The sequence below is a fragment of the Aptenodytes forsteri genome, unplaced genomic scaffold, assembly GCF_000699145.1.
Source record: "Aptenodytes forsteri isolate BGI_AS27 unplaced genomic scaffold, ASM69914v1 Scaffold11, whole genome shotgun sequence".
NCBI lineage: Eukaryota > Metazoa > Chordata > Aves > Sphenisciformes > Spheniscidae > Aptenodytes > Aptenodytes forsteri.
This window is the reverse complement of record NW_008794155.1, coordinates 2,950,270-2,965,868: the sequence shown is the minus strand read 5'-3', so window position 1 is coordinate 2,965,868 and position 15,599 is coordinate 2,950,270. Positions and strand designations below refer to the sequence as shown.

Sequence of the window (15,599 nt, the reverse complement as noted above, 5' to 3'; positions counted from 1 at the left end):
AACGGTGGTAGTGGCCTCAGCCGGGCGCGGGGGGCTGCCTGCGAGCGGCAGATTGCTGTTCCCCGCCGGCCGCCCCGTCTGTAGGTCTCTGATAGGGCTTGGCTGGAGATTTCATTTGTACATGCTGCTGAACGGCTGGTCTTCGGGGAGGATCCTGCCTAACAGGGAGGAGATAAGGCTGAATTGTTTCCTTGCATGCAAATATAGCCTAACCCGGATCAATTCTAAAATGCAATAACAGATATTACGTTCTAACATTAAATTTGATTGAAAGCATCTTTTTAAAAGTAATCTTTTCAGGTAATATTTAGGCTCTCTCTAGTATGTGTAAACAACGCTTCTGCTTTGCCTGCTGTGCGTGTTTTTTGCTGGACCCGTTGCTTTGCGGGCTGGCTTGGGCAGCAGGCAGCTGGGGTCAAATCCTGGTTCTGGGGAGGCCCTTCCCTGGGCCCAGGGGTTTATGGCTCTGCCAAAGCCTCGCTAAGGGATTTTAGACACGTTACGCTCTCCCCTCTTCCTCCCCATTTTGCAAAATGTAAAACTTCAAATAATTTTTAAGCTGCTGGTCCAGACCCAGGGAGGTCTCTGGTCCTCGAAGCACAGACATGAGAAGGCATGTAACTGCTGCTGCTTGTATGCACTCGTAATAAAAGCAGAACTCCTCTACAAATTGCCAAAATAACTGGAAATCAGTGCTTCACATAATGGATGTAACCCTCTCTACTGGGTAGCTCTCCTAAAATGTATAAATAATGTTTTTCAGTATTGGAAATGGGAAGTCTACAATCAATATTCTAAGTGTTGGTGGTGGAGCAGGTATGCTATGAACTTCAGTATTGATATGCTTTTCCCTTTTTTTTCAAAGAATAGAGGATTACAAATTTCAGAAAGGAGCAGAGTGGGAAATAAGTCTTTTCTTGAAAAGTCAGCTCCAGGAGCAGATGGCGTTAGCTGCTGTGTGGCCACATCGTCTGAAAACAGCTTGTGCCTCCCCACCCTGATTCTTGTATGTCCTCCACGAGAAACGGCCTTCTGCACCATCACTCCTCAAGGGCAGAGAGAGGCTTGAACTGCCCCATAGTGTTTCTATGCAAAAAAAGCACTATAATGTCTTAGATGCCTCAGAATATTAAATTTTTACTTGCATTGCAATTACTCTCCCCTGTAACTATTTACTGATGTAGTAACTCCTCATCATTGCTGCCTCCTGCCCTGTTATGTGACAGCCTCGGCTAACCTCTGTTTTGCCCGTACGTGCTTGCTGACCACAGTCAATGCACAAGACCGTCCTGGAGCTACTGTCCCCCAAAACACTGGAGCTGAACATAAGCTCCAGAAGAAATCCAGAAGAAATCAGAGGAAATAAGTCCCCTATCTGAAGTTCACTAGGTGGAGAAACAATACCAATAACATCAAGTGGCTTCTTCTCATTAAATTCTTGCTTAAGTTCCCCCATAATTAAAGCCTCTGTTTTCTAATTCTGCTCTGCCCATTAAGTCATCAAACTTAAATTTTATAAGAATAGCTAATTTAGTTTAAATGCTTTAGTCATACCATCTCCAAAGACTAATCTCAGCTTTGTCAATCTCTCCTAATAAGTAAAAATAATAGTATGTAAATGGTGGGCGTTAGTTATAAAACAGACAGTGTGACAGAGTAGGAACATTGCTCTCCAAACAAGGGAAACCATTCTTCTGCCAAAAAAAATGTTGTTTTTAACAGGAACACTTTACTTAGTGAGGTACTTTACTCCCTAACCAGGGATGCTCCAGCTTAGCATGATGGATATTCAATCAACAATGTGCAGGCAATACTCATTTTGTGATGTAAAAAAACCTCAGCACCACCAAAACCCTGCCTCTTGCTGGCTTGTTCGCACCGTGGGTCCTTGGGGGGTCAGGAGGCAGCAAATTCCCACATCCCCCCAGCTAACCCCGGCAAGGGAGCTGCCCCGGCCCCGTCCGCACCTGCGCCTCGCAGGGAGGGAGCACGGAAGGAAAGCGTTTCCTTTCCACTTTTCCACCTCGAGAGACAAGCAAACCATTTAATGTAGCATCATATCCCATTACACCCGCCCATCTACAGCGCCTGCCTTCGCCTACAGCCTCTGCCTTATTAAGTTCACACTCCGGCGCGCAGCACTCTGTACCTTTAAAAACCATAAAAGTCATCAACGCTGCTATAAAGTAGCAACTGTGCTATAAACTATCCCGTTACGTAAAATGTTTAATTAGAAACTTAATGGTGAACATAGTGGTAGCCTTTAAAAGGTAATTGTGTTGGAGAGTTTAAATAATTCGGATAGCCTAATTGCCAAATTGTTGATAATGCAAGCTGCCACAGATTTGACTGGAAAATGCCTCAGGACACTTGTTTGCATATAAAAGAGCTAACTGAAGTCAATTAAGGCTGTGGATTAAATTATGATTCAAAGAGGTGGTTTTTTTGGTTAAAAACAATACAAGGGTGGTTTGGCCAAGAAGAGTGGAAGGGAATATATTAACCTATCTTATGGAAATGCCACAGAAGAGTGGAAGGGAATATATTAACCTATCTGCATATGGAAATGCAAAATTCAATTTTTTTTTTTTTTTATCAGGACCTGCACAGTCTTTTCAAAGGGCTAATCCATTTTACAGAAAGTTGGTAAAGCAACCAAAATAAAAAATATTGCAGTAGTTCATTAAAAATTCTGTATTCCCAGATTGTACCACGGCAGCCTGCAGATGACTAACCTTGCTCTGATTTTTCAACAGAATACAGCGTTTGCAGTGATAGCAAAGCTGCAGCTATTTCTGCTACTTTGGAAATCCAATTTCCCTCTTTCAAAGAACGTGCTTGCACGGATGCCACATAAATTTTGGTGTTATTAGTTGCTTTAAGAAAGACACCTAAGTCTGAAAAGATTGAATGTTTTGGGTTAAATTCTCGGGGCGTTAATGAGCGGGTGAGACCTGGGCTGGGGTACCTGATTTTGACCCATGGTGATGTGTGGTGGGGCCAGAAGCAGGCAGAGAGCTCTTTGTAGTGAAAAGGACCCTCCCGGGGGATGACCTGGTGCGCTGGGTTGAGCTTTGGGGTACTCATCATGGCTATTTAATCCCTAATATTTTCTTTTTGTACCTTAAATCTTCTGGAAAATGGAGCTAATGCTGAAGGGGCTGGTGGGAGCCCAGGGGCGCTGAAAATCATGAGGATGGGCAGAGGTCGTGCAAATACGATGGGAGCACTCCCTCAGCAAGGGCCTGTCTGGCCATCAGGGTTTGCTGGGTGATCTTCCATTCAGTACATAATTTTGTTTATTTGTAGGGAATTTTATAACGTGGTGTTGTGTGCAAGCACAAGTACATCTTGCAGGACAAAGCTCAGTATTTGTCTGTAACATGACCCCTGGGTCTATTTTTCGCCACAGTTACCCTCTGCTTCACTCTTTCTACCTTAATTTCTTCTTCTATTATTTTTTTCCACCTAAAATTTATTCAAGCACAATAAGCAGAATTGAGCCCTAAGAAAGCTAAGCAAGCCAGCACGATGTTGTCCCTGGACCCGTGCCTCAGTCAGGAGCACCATCTCCCCGACCTTCCTATATTGCGGATGGGGAGAGGTGGCCAAGAGCGATGGCATCTCTTTTTAAATTTTGAAATGTTGTATTTGTTGGTACTTCCATCGGTAAAATAATTGCAGCTGGCCTGAACAGTGTTCAGAGAGAACTATTCCTCACAAAGAAAGTACAGTCAGCTCCGGGGTATTCTGTAGACAGGGGTTAGATAAACATAAACGGTATGTGCACTATTCATCATACTTATGGAAAAAGTCACACGACACTAAAGACAAACAGGCATGAATGTTGTTTCTGATTCCAGTGTAAACACATATTCTCTTCTCCCTCACCCACGTGACCTGGTAACCAGTGAGATGCTTGGCTAAAAATGCTCTTACTGACTCCTAAGAAATGCTGCCAGGTTTGCTGGTGACTTGGGACCATCAGAACTGCTACCATCAGAGCCATTTAGGATCTTTCCCGGGAGGTTAGGCCATGTCCAGAAAATACGAGGTCACGCCCTTTGCATGACTGTGTCTGCTTTTCCCTTGGCACTGATGGTGGGAGTCAGAGAGGAGGAATGAAGATAGTTGGGACTGATATTTAAATTTTTCTCAAATCCTCAGAGCTAAACCCTCAATGGCAATCTGCTGAGAATACAGAGCAGCTACATGTACCTGTGTGGTACATTTTCTGTACGTGAATGGCAGGCATCAGTCTTCAAAACTGGGGATGTGATGGTAGTGGAGATAACATTTGCCTGAGCTTTGCTTTCATCTTGTATTTCATGTCGCCTGCTTCCCTAGGTGAGATTGACCTGCTGATCCTCTCAAAAGTACAAGCCAGATACCCAGGGGTCACCATCAGCAACGATGTGATAGAGCCAAGTGCTGACCAAATCTTCAAGTACAAAGGTACTTTTACATTAAATAAATTAAATTTACATTAAGTACGCTAAATGCATTAAAAAGAGTTGAACGCTGGATGACCCCACATTCAAATGCGTTCTTGTCAGAATTGGTTCTTAAAAGTCAAAAAAAGTCACTATTTTATGCTTTTTTGCCATCATTGCTTTTCAACAATGCTCAGCCTCTCATTCAAATCTTAGTCCCTCACACTGCAAAGAACTCTGCGTGGCAAACGCTTGGGACTATACGGATTTTAAAAGCTAAGCAAGGTGGGAACTGGTGGGTGATTGTATGGGCATAAAGTAAAATCCTCACATTTCAGAGAGAAAGTTTTTCTCCTTCAACTTGCACTGAATCAGCATCCTTCCTCAACTTCGAAGGGAAAATTTTGGCGTCTCATGGTAATTCTCACGTATCTTAAAAATCATTTCCAAATAACAAATAGCTAAACCTCACAGTGTTGCACTAAATTAGTTACCAACCTTTGAATTTGAGAACACGGAAAGGAAAGCAAGGTGGATAGGAAAGACTTTTGCTGTGTGCTCCATGGCTTAGAGCTTGTTTCCTTCCACCAGCCCAAAGGTCTGAGCAACATTCATGAAGGAAAGCCAAGCATTTTCCAAGGGGGATTGAATGTTAGCAGGGGTGCTTTGGTCAAATTGCCCTACAAAGCGAGCATTAAATATCAATCCACAGTTTGATTATCACTGGATTAACACCTACCAGGCTTTACCTTAGCAGGTAATTACGGTCTTGTATGGAGGTGACACTAGCTACACCGTACAGGCTGGGAGCAGCCCCGAGCAGAGCACACCTTGCCAGAAAGCGGCTGCTGAATGGACGTGGCAGTAATGAATGAACCTCGTCAGCAGTCTGCGTGGTTGGAAATGCTCCAAACCATAGTAAATACCAGACTGCAAAACCACGCTGTAAATCTCCAACTCTTACTCCTGCTTAAGTCCTTAAAAACGAAGCATTCCCAGTATGAAGCAACTTGTGGAAGTCTAAGAAAAAAAATAGTAATAGCAACAATCCCTTTCTCCCTGCAGTGGGGGAGTTCAGAGTCACTGGAAGCACGAAAGGCTCCCAGGAAACACATCTTTTTTTTATATCTGCCTCTGTATTACATGGACCTGATCTTTGAAAAGACGGCTCGTGGTAAAACCCAGGAGCTTTTACATTGCTCCAGGCTGAGATGGTGAAGGATGGGCAACAGAGCATCTGCGCTGTTTATAAGGCAGTTTGGGCACTGGCACATAGCATTTCTGTCCTGTCTGGGCCATTAACCACAGGCTACGTGGGACTGGATTTGCACTGAATCTTCCTGGTGGTCTCACCACCTACCACCAATTAACTGGCAGTCCTATCCTACTTCAGTGAGTTTCTTTCCAGAAGAAAGTTAAACAAAATGTAAGACGTTGTCCTTATTTTAAGTTTTATGCTAAACTAGAAATGAAATATTCATCTGAATTTCTTTCTTTAAACTTTCTTGTTTGGTAATTAATCATGTCCCCAGTAGGTATCATTAATTAGGTTTCTGAGCCCTAAGATTTTCCGGGGAGAATTGGAAACATTATCTGTGCCTCTGAGGATTCAGTAGTTATGTTTTCTGCCTAACCAGATACTTTCTCCTTGGGAAGGAGAAGCCACGCTCACAAGAGAAACTTCGTAGTGGGACGTGCAGTGATGACAAACTGAGGTTTACCTTAGGTTGCGTCGTACGACGGAGGCTCTCCTCAAAGTCCCATGGCCAGGCTGTGGCTTTCCTTCATTCCTGGTCCATGTCCAGGTGAAGCCCTTTGGTGACTGTGGCTGGAGTGTCAGTCACACCACAACTGAGCTGCGCTGCCATTGCCTGCCCAGCGTGGCACAACTGCAGGCAGTCTGGTTTTGACGGCACCTGTCAGGGGCACGTGACAGGCTTCTGACCCAGACAACAATCTGGGTTGAACCCAGGAGAAAATCGAGGAAAACTTTTCAAAACAGTTACGGTGATATGTTTTGGCTTCAGATGAATCTTTGGGCAGAAACTTCCCGTAATCAGAACGAGTTTGCCCCTTCTGAAATTTTGACTTTAAAAGCCCACCCTGGCAAGCAATTCAGTTTTCTTCCCAGTGTCTCCTTGCAGACTGTCTAGCAATTGAACTGAACCAGATTGCACCAGATTATTTGTGATGGTGATATGAACTGCTGCTGAATGAAGCCTGAGTTTAAAACAGCAAATTAAATCTGAACTGCAAGCACTGGGGCCAGTGACTGATAAATGGAAACGAACAGAGTAACAGCAGCAGCAGCTGAAAGGGGTGGCCCATTTCCAGCCATAAAAGAGAGGAGATAAGCACTGATGGAGCATTTCTCATCTGTCCAACGGGGATATGTCCTAATCAGAGCCCAAAAGGAGAAACATCGTGATTAGTGATGTAAAGGCGCTGGTCTTAGCAAATCATGTTGCTTTGAACATGTGTTCTGTAGCTAAGGCTCAGTCTGCCTTTGGGCCATTTAAGTTTTAAATTTATGTTAACTCCAGCGAAGCACAGGAATCGCATCAGGGCTAGCTTTGTCCTGCAGCAATCCCGAGCGCCAGGCAGGAGCGCAGTCAGATGAGCTCTATACGCCAGCAGATGGACATTAGTATTCCAGCATCCCCTAAATTATGAAATTATCTCTCAGTTTTGCTCCCATAAAAAGCAAAGAAACACAGTGATGAGCCAGGCCCTCATTACAACTTATTCCTTGAATCCACTTCTCCAGCTTTCTGCTTTCCTCAGTTGCTGGATGCGCATTGTATCGAGGTCTGAAAACACTCCATGTGTCACTCTTTGTACTAGTCTTTGCTTTAAAACACTGTTATCCCTTTTACCTGAAGCAGTTAGCCAAAACTGTGGGCTTTTGAAAAATTGTTTGAACACAGCAGAAGCCAAATGTCAAGATATGTGTCCTCACTCACGGAGAAAAGCTCCTCCCCTCTCCCACCATCCCCGTGACACATTCCCAGAGTAAGCCATTTCTTTCTCTGCCCTTCTCGAGCTTTTAATTGTGCTTTCTCTCCAAAACACAGTCCCCTTGATCCATCCTCACGCCCCTGTATTTATTTGGTCAGTCTCTGGAAAACCCTTTGACATGGCCTGGCTTCTGCTCAGCCATGCGGGTCTTGCACGGCACCTAAGCAAAGGGGCCACCAGCTCTTCTCCCATTCAGCATGAAATGTGCTGCTCATGGCCTCATAACTGTTTATCCCAGCCAACATCTTTTAATGCAGCTTGAGCCAGTCACGGGGAAGAGTTTCTTTCTTTTTTTTCATCAGGTAAAGACTGGAGGAGCCCAAATGAGGGTGCAAAGAGTAAAACATCAGACCTTCTTAAGACTTCATCCTACAAAGACCTTTACAGCCCCCTTCTCACATACGGGCTCAAGGTTTTAAATATTCCACTGCTGTGTTAATCTGGTACCAAAACTCTCTACCTAAATATGACTTTTGGATGTATTAAAGCTCTGAATGGAAGCTGGTCCCGTATTTGCAATTGAGATAACTCTGTCCTGCCTTCTCCCATATTTCAGAGCGTGTGGCTGAGACATCAAACCTCGAGAACGTAAAGTTTACCTGGCATGAGGAGACAGCTTATGAATATGAAAGTCGAATGAATGCAGAAAAGAAGTCTAAAAAATGGGACTTCATTCACATGATCCAGGTAAAAATCTCTGCAAAGTAAACGTTGTCAAAGACTTGGCTGCTAAAAGTATGCATGAAGTATGTGACTTCATTATCCGCTCTAAGGGGAAGAAAGGTGAGTTTATTTCCCTGTAATTTAAAGTACTTAAGCATAAGTGAACTGCAAAAATGAAAGATGAGTTACAGCAAAGCAACTCTGAGCACAGTAGTCCTATTAACCAGGCTGTGGGTGGCAGTCAACTAAAAATACATTTTAACTAGTGTTTTCAAAGCTCCTTGTCCTCTCTGTGAAATTGCCTTTGTATTTCCAAGTTTACTGAAGCCATTACAAGCCATCTTCACTGCTAAGAAAGGCAAATCTTTTTATCTTAGGTTAATGAATGAACATGAGCTTGGTCCTGGGACAGCCAGAGAGCAGGCAAGGCAGTGACAGCCTCGAGCTCGCTGCGTGAGCCCACTGCCCGGCGTTGTGCTAATGTGTCTTGTCATCCCGCTGCTCTTCTCTCAAGATTGCCCCCATTTGGTTTCTTTTACCTAGTGGTAGCAGTTATAACATTCACCAGGACCGCACCGTATCTCTGTAAGCATCTCTGCTCGTTCCAGATGCTGTATTATGTGAAAGATGTCCCAGCAACTATCCGGTATTTCCATGGCCTCCTGGAAGCGCAGGGGAAGCTCCTCATTATCCTGGTGTCAGGTGAGAGCTGCTCCACCAGCGCTGCTCAGTCAGGCAAGAGCCCTGAGGACCTTTGGGGTTCCTGAGAGTTCAACACAGGCCAGCTAGAAACCAACGCACATTTTTATTTTAACATCCTTTATCACCTATGGAGGTGAACTGGCTGCATAATAAATGGTGTCCACTCATCTACAACCATTGAAATCTGCACGCTATCTCTATCTGTGCAGCTCCGTGCTGCAGGTTGTAAAGCCAAAGGCTTTGTGAGTCAACAAACCTGTGCCATGGGCACAAAACGCCTTTCTCTTGCCCTCTGCCCTTCCCCATCCTACAGCCTGGCCAGTGATGGATGGCAGCAGAGAGCCCTGAAGCAGGCAAGAGGCTCCATCCCGTGGCTCTCACTCGCAAGAGCTCCTTCAGCCTCTGCTATTTTCTGTAAAAGGCTTTTCAGGCTGGGCACCGCATTATCTCACTCCTGGAGACTTGCGGCATTAAGCAAATGGCTACGACGGGGCTCGGCTGCACCACACAGCAGGTGTTAGAGCACATGTGTTTCATTTTCTTCTCAAACTGCCCATTTCCTTAATATCATCATTTTGGGTGGAAAACAGCATTCTTAGACTGTTTCAGATCTCAAAGAGATGCTCTGTGGTCAATCCAGCAGGAAATATGGGAGCGGAGTAAACAATGACCTTTTAATACTGTGGGCAAGGTATGCTAGAGATGCTGCAATGGTGGGGCATAGTTTGACTCTAGAAAGCCTTTAATTTGCCTCACAAGCTATGGAAATTTTAGTCGTGTAAACAGTCACATGTAATAGTTTTGTCAGGGATGTTAAGTGTTATTTGTTCAGACGCTGTAGCTTAATTTTTTATTGAATTTGGCCATGTCTGCAAACTGTAATGTGTTTGGTGAAGTTCCTTTTTTGTGTTCATGAAATGTGCACAGCGAAGTGGCACTTCTCTGACCTGAATTTATTCAAACTATTTTTCTCCAAAATGTTTTTTGGCACTTCTCTGACCTGAATTTATTCAAATTTTCTCCAAAATGTTTTCGGTTTAAAGTATTTTCAGGCAGTTCACTACAAGAAATCTGTATTTTAAATGATCTGAGTTACTGTTCTTGTTCTTTGGCTGAAAGAGAATAGATCATAATATCAGACTATTGCTGATTACCTGCATATGGTTAATTGAAACTTTTTTCCAGTTGCTTAACCTGTCCCTTTGGATATTCATGAAATGTGAATACAGGGAGGAACGTGTGTCTATTCAAAATTAATGTGATTAAAAATCTGAATTCATGAAAAGTATTTGAAGTCCTCTCTGGGCCAGGCAACTCTGTGTTTTCTGATGGAGCAGAATGGAGCAGAAATTGCTGGGGCCAGCAAGAAAATGGGAGAGAGGAGTAGGGCTCAGAATAGCAGAGAGGAAAGGAAGGGGGAAACCTTGGGGGAAAGAAGAGTGTAGAGAGTGGAAGGAAGAAGTGCTATGAAAATGAGCACTGAAGCAAAAAGAGGTACGGAAAGATAAGCGGAACAAAGCTAATTTCAAAAAATGAAGGTAATGTCATCTCCAACACAAACACATTAGGATGTGTTAATTAAAAACCAGTCTGGGAAGAGGATTGATAGGAGAGGGCTTGGTCAGCTGGTAAAGGTTGCAGTCCTCCCTGCTCCGTCCCTGCCGGGAGAGCAGGCGGGTTGCAAGAGCTATGCAGCATTATTTTCAACACATTTAAAAAATCTGTTTACATCGCCTTGAAAACAAAAGTAGTGCCATATGCTGAGCCTATTGAGAGCTATTATAATAATGCTTCGTTCAGGTAGTGTATAATTGCTCGGCTCAGAGATGGCACTGAGTCACACAACACTGACACCAGCAAATTTTCTGCAATTAGTGCTTTGCATTCAGTTTCCACCAGGTGAAAGAAAATATCGTAGCCCCTCTTCTAAACACCAAGCTGTTTATTTGACTATAAATAACTGTTTGCAGAGAAAGCATTTGCAAAACTGCCGAGCAACTGGTTTTAGTAGTTATGGAGATTTATTGTCATAACTCTCAAGAGCTGCTCATTAGGCTCCAAGTTATTTTCATCCCGTCCAGTCATTCTGGGTGATCCTTTTATAAATGATTTATAGCAGATATGCTGAATCACAGATCCAGGGTGAGGGAAAATAAAGATGTGAAGACATATCTGGGGAATTTTCAGCTTACCCAGCTGGTTTTCTATGTAAAACATTCCTTGAGAAGAGGTGCGTGCACAGGCATGGGCTTGGCATGGGCTTAGTTCTGGAGGTGACTGCGGTGCGGCAGGAGCCTTTTCCTTCCTCACCCTTCATCTTTGCCCACCCAAATAGTACACAGCCAAAACGTCCTTCTAGCACCACTGGGGAGGTCTGCTTGGGGTGAGGGGCAGCCCTCTCATTGCCCATGCCCAACAGCACGTAAGCGTGACGGGCGCGAAGGCTGAAGCCTGGGAGGATGGTGCAGCTTCATCCTGGGCCATGTCCATCCCACCCTTTTCTCCACCACACATCCAGCCGCATGGACAATGTGATGAGGGTTTTGCATCCCACATATTTCACATAGCAGAGAGATAGGTTACTGGCAATAAGTGTTTCAATGAAGCTCACATGTAGCTTGACCACAAAGTAATTAGGTGAAGGAATAGGAGAGGATTTGGTCTTCCAAACAGGCAGCTGAAATCTAGGGAACAATTTAAATCAAGAAGGTGGCACTGAATAGCTAGTGTTCAGCATGTGGACTATAGAAGGACGTCCCTGAGAGATATTGCCTATGTGTGTGAAGCAGAGGGGTGCAGCGTGTTGGGAGTGGAAGGGAGGAGGACTGAGTGCACTGAACTGCTCTGGCCTCAGCTGGGGGCTCGGTGGGAGGCGCTGGAGCTCCTGGGTAGGTAACGTGTCCATCCCCTCCTGCAGCCCCCAACCCCACAGAAGCAGGGAGGCAGCCGTCTCCACCATGCCCCAGGACACATGTCCCAACTCTGGAGAGACCCCGCTCGCAACAAGGACAACTGCTAAAAAACCCAGATGATCAAAAATTTGTTCAAATAGTGTTCTTCCTTATTCCTGAACATTTTGCTGGTGGTTTATCTCTCAGGAACCAGTGGCTGGGAAATGCTGTGGAAGAAGTATAGGTCTTCCTTCCCTTTAGATGACCTCTGCTTATATGTTTCCTCTGCTGACATCAAAAGGATACTGGATTCCGCCGGGCTGAAGTACCAGCTCCATGAGCTCCCATCCCACATGGACATAACGAGCTGCTTTATTGAAGGGAACAAGGATGGGGAGCTGTTGCTGGATTTCCTGACAGAAACTTGTGAGTTTTCTAAAACTGCTCCTCCCGAACTAAAGCGTCAGGTAATGGAAGAGTTAAGAAAGCCTGAATGCAGTGAAGAAAGAGATGGGAAGGTGCTTTTTAATAACAACCTGAGTGTAATAGTGATTGAGCCATGACTTAACCTCTTCTTGCTTCTTGATCCAAAGCAAAAAGTCAGATACAAACTGTTAACAGCTGAAATATGTTTTTCATACTTTATAAATGGCTTAGTTTACTTCAGTACTGATATATAATTTTTGGAGCCTGTTAAGAAATCAGTATTAATATCTGTTGTTATAAGTGAGCTTTAATACCTGATTAATTCTGTACTAATCTTTGAATGTGTAACTCACTAAGCAGTTAATTGTGCTTTATCGTTTGAATGTTGTATAATCAGATTAACTCGGACCGTCCACTCAGGCACTGCAGAAACCTGACCATTTTCTAGAAAATAATCAAGAACTACACATGGTTTCATCATCTTCATTTAAAAACTCTCTACAGACCAACTCTCTTACAACTTCTCAGTGCAGCTGGCAAGAGTGGAGGCTCAGAACGACCAACCATTTGGGTGGCTGCTCAATGGGATCTCTTGAGCTTGCTGTGACTTCAAGACATCATATCTCCAGTTGCTGAAAAAAGTGGCCTGACACTTTCTGCGCATGCAATGGTTGCCTGTTCCTGCCTCTGGAGCCCACTCCACTTAATGGCAGTGCTTCCCTCTTCCTGTATTTTCACTTTATTTTTATGATGTTGCGTCTGCAGAGCAATTTGTGGACAGGTCCATACTGGCACTGCAAGAGCGAAGCGATTGAAGATGGTTGAGGCACAAGCAGTAGTAACAACCGTCCTGGAGAGGTGGATTTCACTAACGAGCCCTGATGCAAAGCCTTTGTTAGGAATCAGCTGCTGCTGTCACGTAGCGCTTTTTGGTATTTTTAGCTAAACACACAAACCTCCAGGGCACAGCCTTTCACTAGCCTGGCAGCAAGGGCCATGCGTGGCTTGTGAGCTTTGTAACACAGAAGATGTAAAAATGAACTCTGATGCCAAACTGACAGGTTTCAGTGGGATTTGTTTCATTTTCAATGGGGTCAAGTCAGGTAAATCAGTCCAATAGATAGTATAGGATGTTGAGCAAGAAGGTGCTTCACCTCCTTGGTCCCTTCTCCTTGTGGGACTGTCTCTACTCCAGTAGTTGATGCATTTGTTTTGCTAAATGATTTTACTGTTTTAAGATGTGTTATGCTCTCTACAAGGCACAATGCATGGTGGAATACAATATAGTCGCTTGAATGCATTTAATAGTCTGAATACTCAGTTTATCCGGTGAGACAGGTGTGATTTCTGCCATTGAAATAATGTGATTCAACGTTGAAATGGTTTACTTTAGGTAATGCTTTAGCTGCAAGAAATTATGTTTCATTTTTGCATATATACTTCTGATACAATATAGATTATTAAAGATTTGAAGTGATTTACAAGAGACCATATTGGGCGTTAATAGCTGTTTATATTCATTTTAGAGTGAATTGTTTGAAACACACACTTCTCCTAGTGATCAAATATTAATTCCAGTGTATTTTAGAATGTTTCCATGATATTTCTCAGCTGTTGAACAGAACAAAATCTATTACTGCTTTTACACAGTGCTATGTACAAATTCCTGCATTAGAAGACCTCAGTATATCTGTAAGCTGTTACGGTGACATGCTGAAGCGGGAAAGAAAGAAAATCTCTCATTAGGACAGATTGCTGCATGCATTTCTAACGGGAAACGAAGTTACAATTGTTTTCATAGCTCTTTTGTGCTGTCAGTGACCTCTTCTAAATGGTGTGTGTGGAGGAGGTGACCGCTGAATATTGCCACATCAACCTGTCAGGAGTGACATATCTTTGGGAGCCGCAGAAATGCCAGAACAAAAAAACCAAAACCCAAATCCAACAACAAAACCCAGCAACAAGATGCACGTGCAGGTCCTCTTGCATTCTGGTTTAGCAGAAGTAAAAAATACAAGAACAAAAGCTTTCTAGAGTTTTTGGGGGAGGTTTGTTCTGAAAATGTGGGAGAGAGCAGGATGAGGAACAGCAGAGATGATCTGGAGAGAATAGAGGAGGATATGACCACACACACACACAAAAAGGAGGTTCAATGTGAACACACGTGAGAGCTCCTTCCCCTCTGCAATCAGAAAGGGAGAGGCCGGGGAGAGGGAGCGCTTGCTGGGTGCGTGGAGTTGCACAGGGTCTTATTTAAAAGCAGAATTCACTGGGGGAAAAGGCACTTTCACCCCAGGCTGGAGAAGAAAACTCCTTATTGAAAACCACACATGTCAGGGCAGTCCTCTGCCACTGCTTTTGCTTCTGAGGAGAATTTTGGGGGTTGTTCAGCCTAGAGAAGAGAAGACTTCAGGGAGACCTTCTTGCAGCCTACCAGTACTTCAAGGGGGCCTATAAGAAAGATGGGGACAAACTTTTGAGCAGGGCCTGTTGCGACAGGCCAAGGGGGAATGGCTTGAAACTAAAGGGGGGTAGATTTAGACTAGATAGAAGGAAGAAATTTTTTACGCTGAGGGTGGTGAAGCACTGGCCCAGGTTGCCCAGAGAGGTGGTGGATGCCCCACCCCTGGAAACGTTCCAGGTCAGGCTGGACGGGGCTCTGAGCAACCTGATGTAGTTGAAGATGTCCCTGCCCAGGGCAGGGGGGTTGGACTAGATGACCTTTAGAGGTCCCTTCCAACCCAAACTATTCTATGAGTCATTATCTATGAATTTTTCATTAAAAAGTGAGGGGAAAAAATGGTGAAGCACTGGCCCAGGTTGCCCAGAGAGGTGGTGGATGCCCCATCCCTGGCAACATTCCAGGTCAGGCTGGACGGGGCTCTGAGCAACCTGATCTAGTTGAAGATGTCCCTGCCCAGGGCAGGGGGGTTGGACTAGATGACCTTTAGAGGTCCCTTCCAACCCAAACTATTCTATGAGTCATTAATTCTATGAATTTCATTAAAAAGTGAGGGGAAAAAATTTACAGTAAACTCCGTTCTGTATATGCAGCTGCTTCCGTTAAGGGGCTGGGGGAAAACTGAATCAGAAGAGCACCCTTAAGGGATAAATTATTTGTAATTTTAAATTTGTAACATACACGTTTACAAGAAGTAAGTACTGTAAGTGTTATTTAGCAGGAAATGAGTGTGGGGAAGCACAATTTTATGCTCATTTGACCATAAAAACTGAAGTAGTTTTTGTAAATCTCTCAAACAACTTCCTCATAGACTGAAGAGCCACATTTTCATGTGAGAATCATCCTTAATTGTACAGTGAGATACTGCTATTCCAGAGCGTGTTTGGGGAGTCCAGCCTGTCCACGGACTGGGATTTATATGGCAATTTTCAGCTTACCTGTGTGCTTTCTGCACTGAATTGTTTTCGTCTCAGAAAGTCTGCCTCATCTCAACCAGCAGAAATT

At 44.1% G+C, this 15,599-nt stretch overlaps 1 protein-coding gene across 1 annotated transcript in view; it reads left to right on the top strand.

The window, feature by feature from the left end:
* Positions 1-13,607, top strand: part of HNMT (histamine N-methyltransferase) — a 16,169-nt gene extending 2,562 nt beyond the window's left edge. Inside the window, exons 3-7 of the mRNA XM_009279698.2 lie at positions 764-816; positions 4,348-4,455; positions 8,008-8,138; positions 8,723-8,816; positions 11,915-13,607. Coding sequence (XP_009277973.1) covers positions 764-816; positions 4,348-4,455; positions 8,008-8,138; positions 8,723-8,816; positions 11,915-12,270 — 742 coding nt within the window. The 3' untranslated portion in view covers positions 12,271-13,607. The remainder of the gene's footprint in view (positions 1-763; positions 817-4,347; positions 4,456-8,007; positions 8,139-8,722; positions 8,817-11,914) is intronic.
* The last annotated feature ends 1,992 nt before the right edge of the window (positions 13,608-15,599 follow it).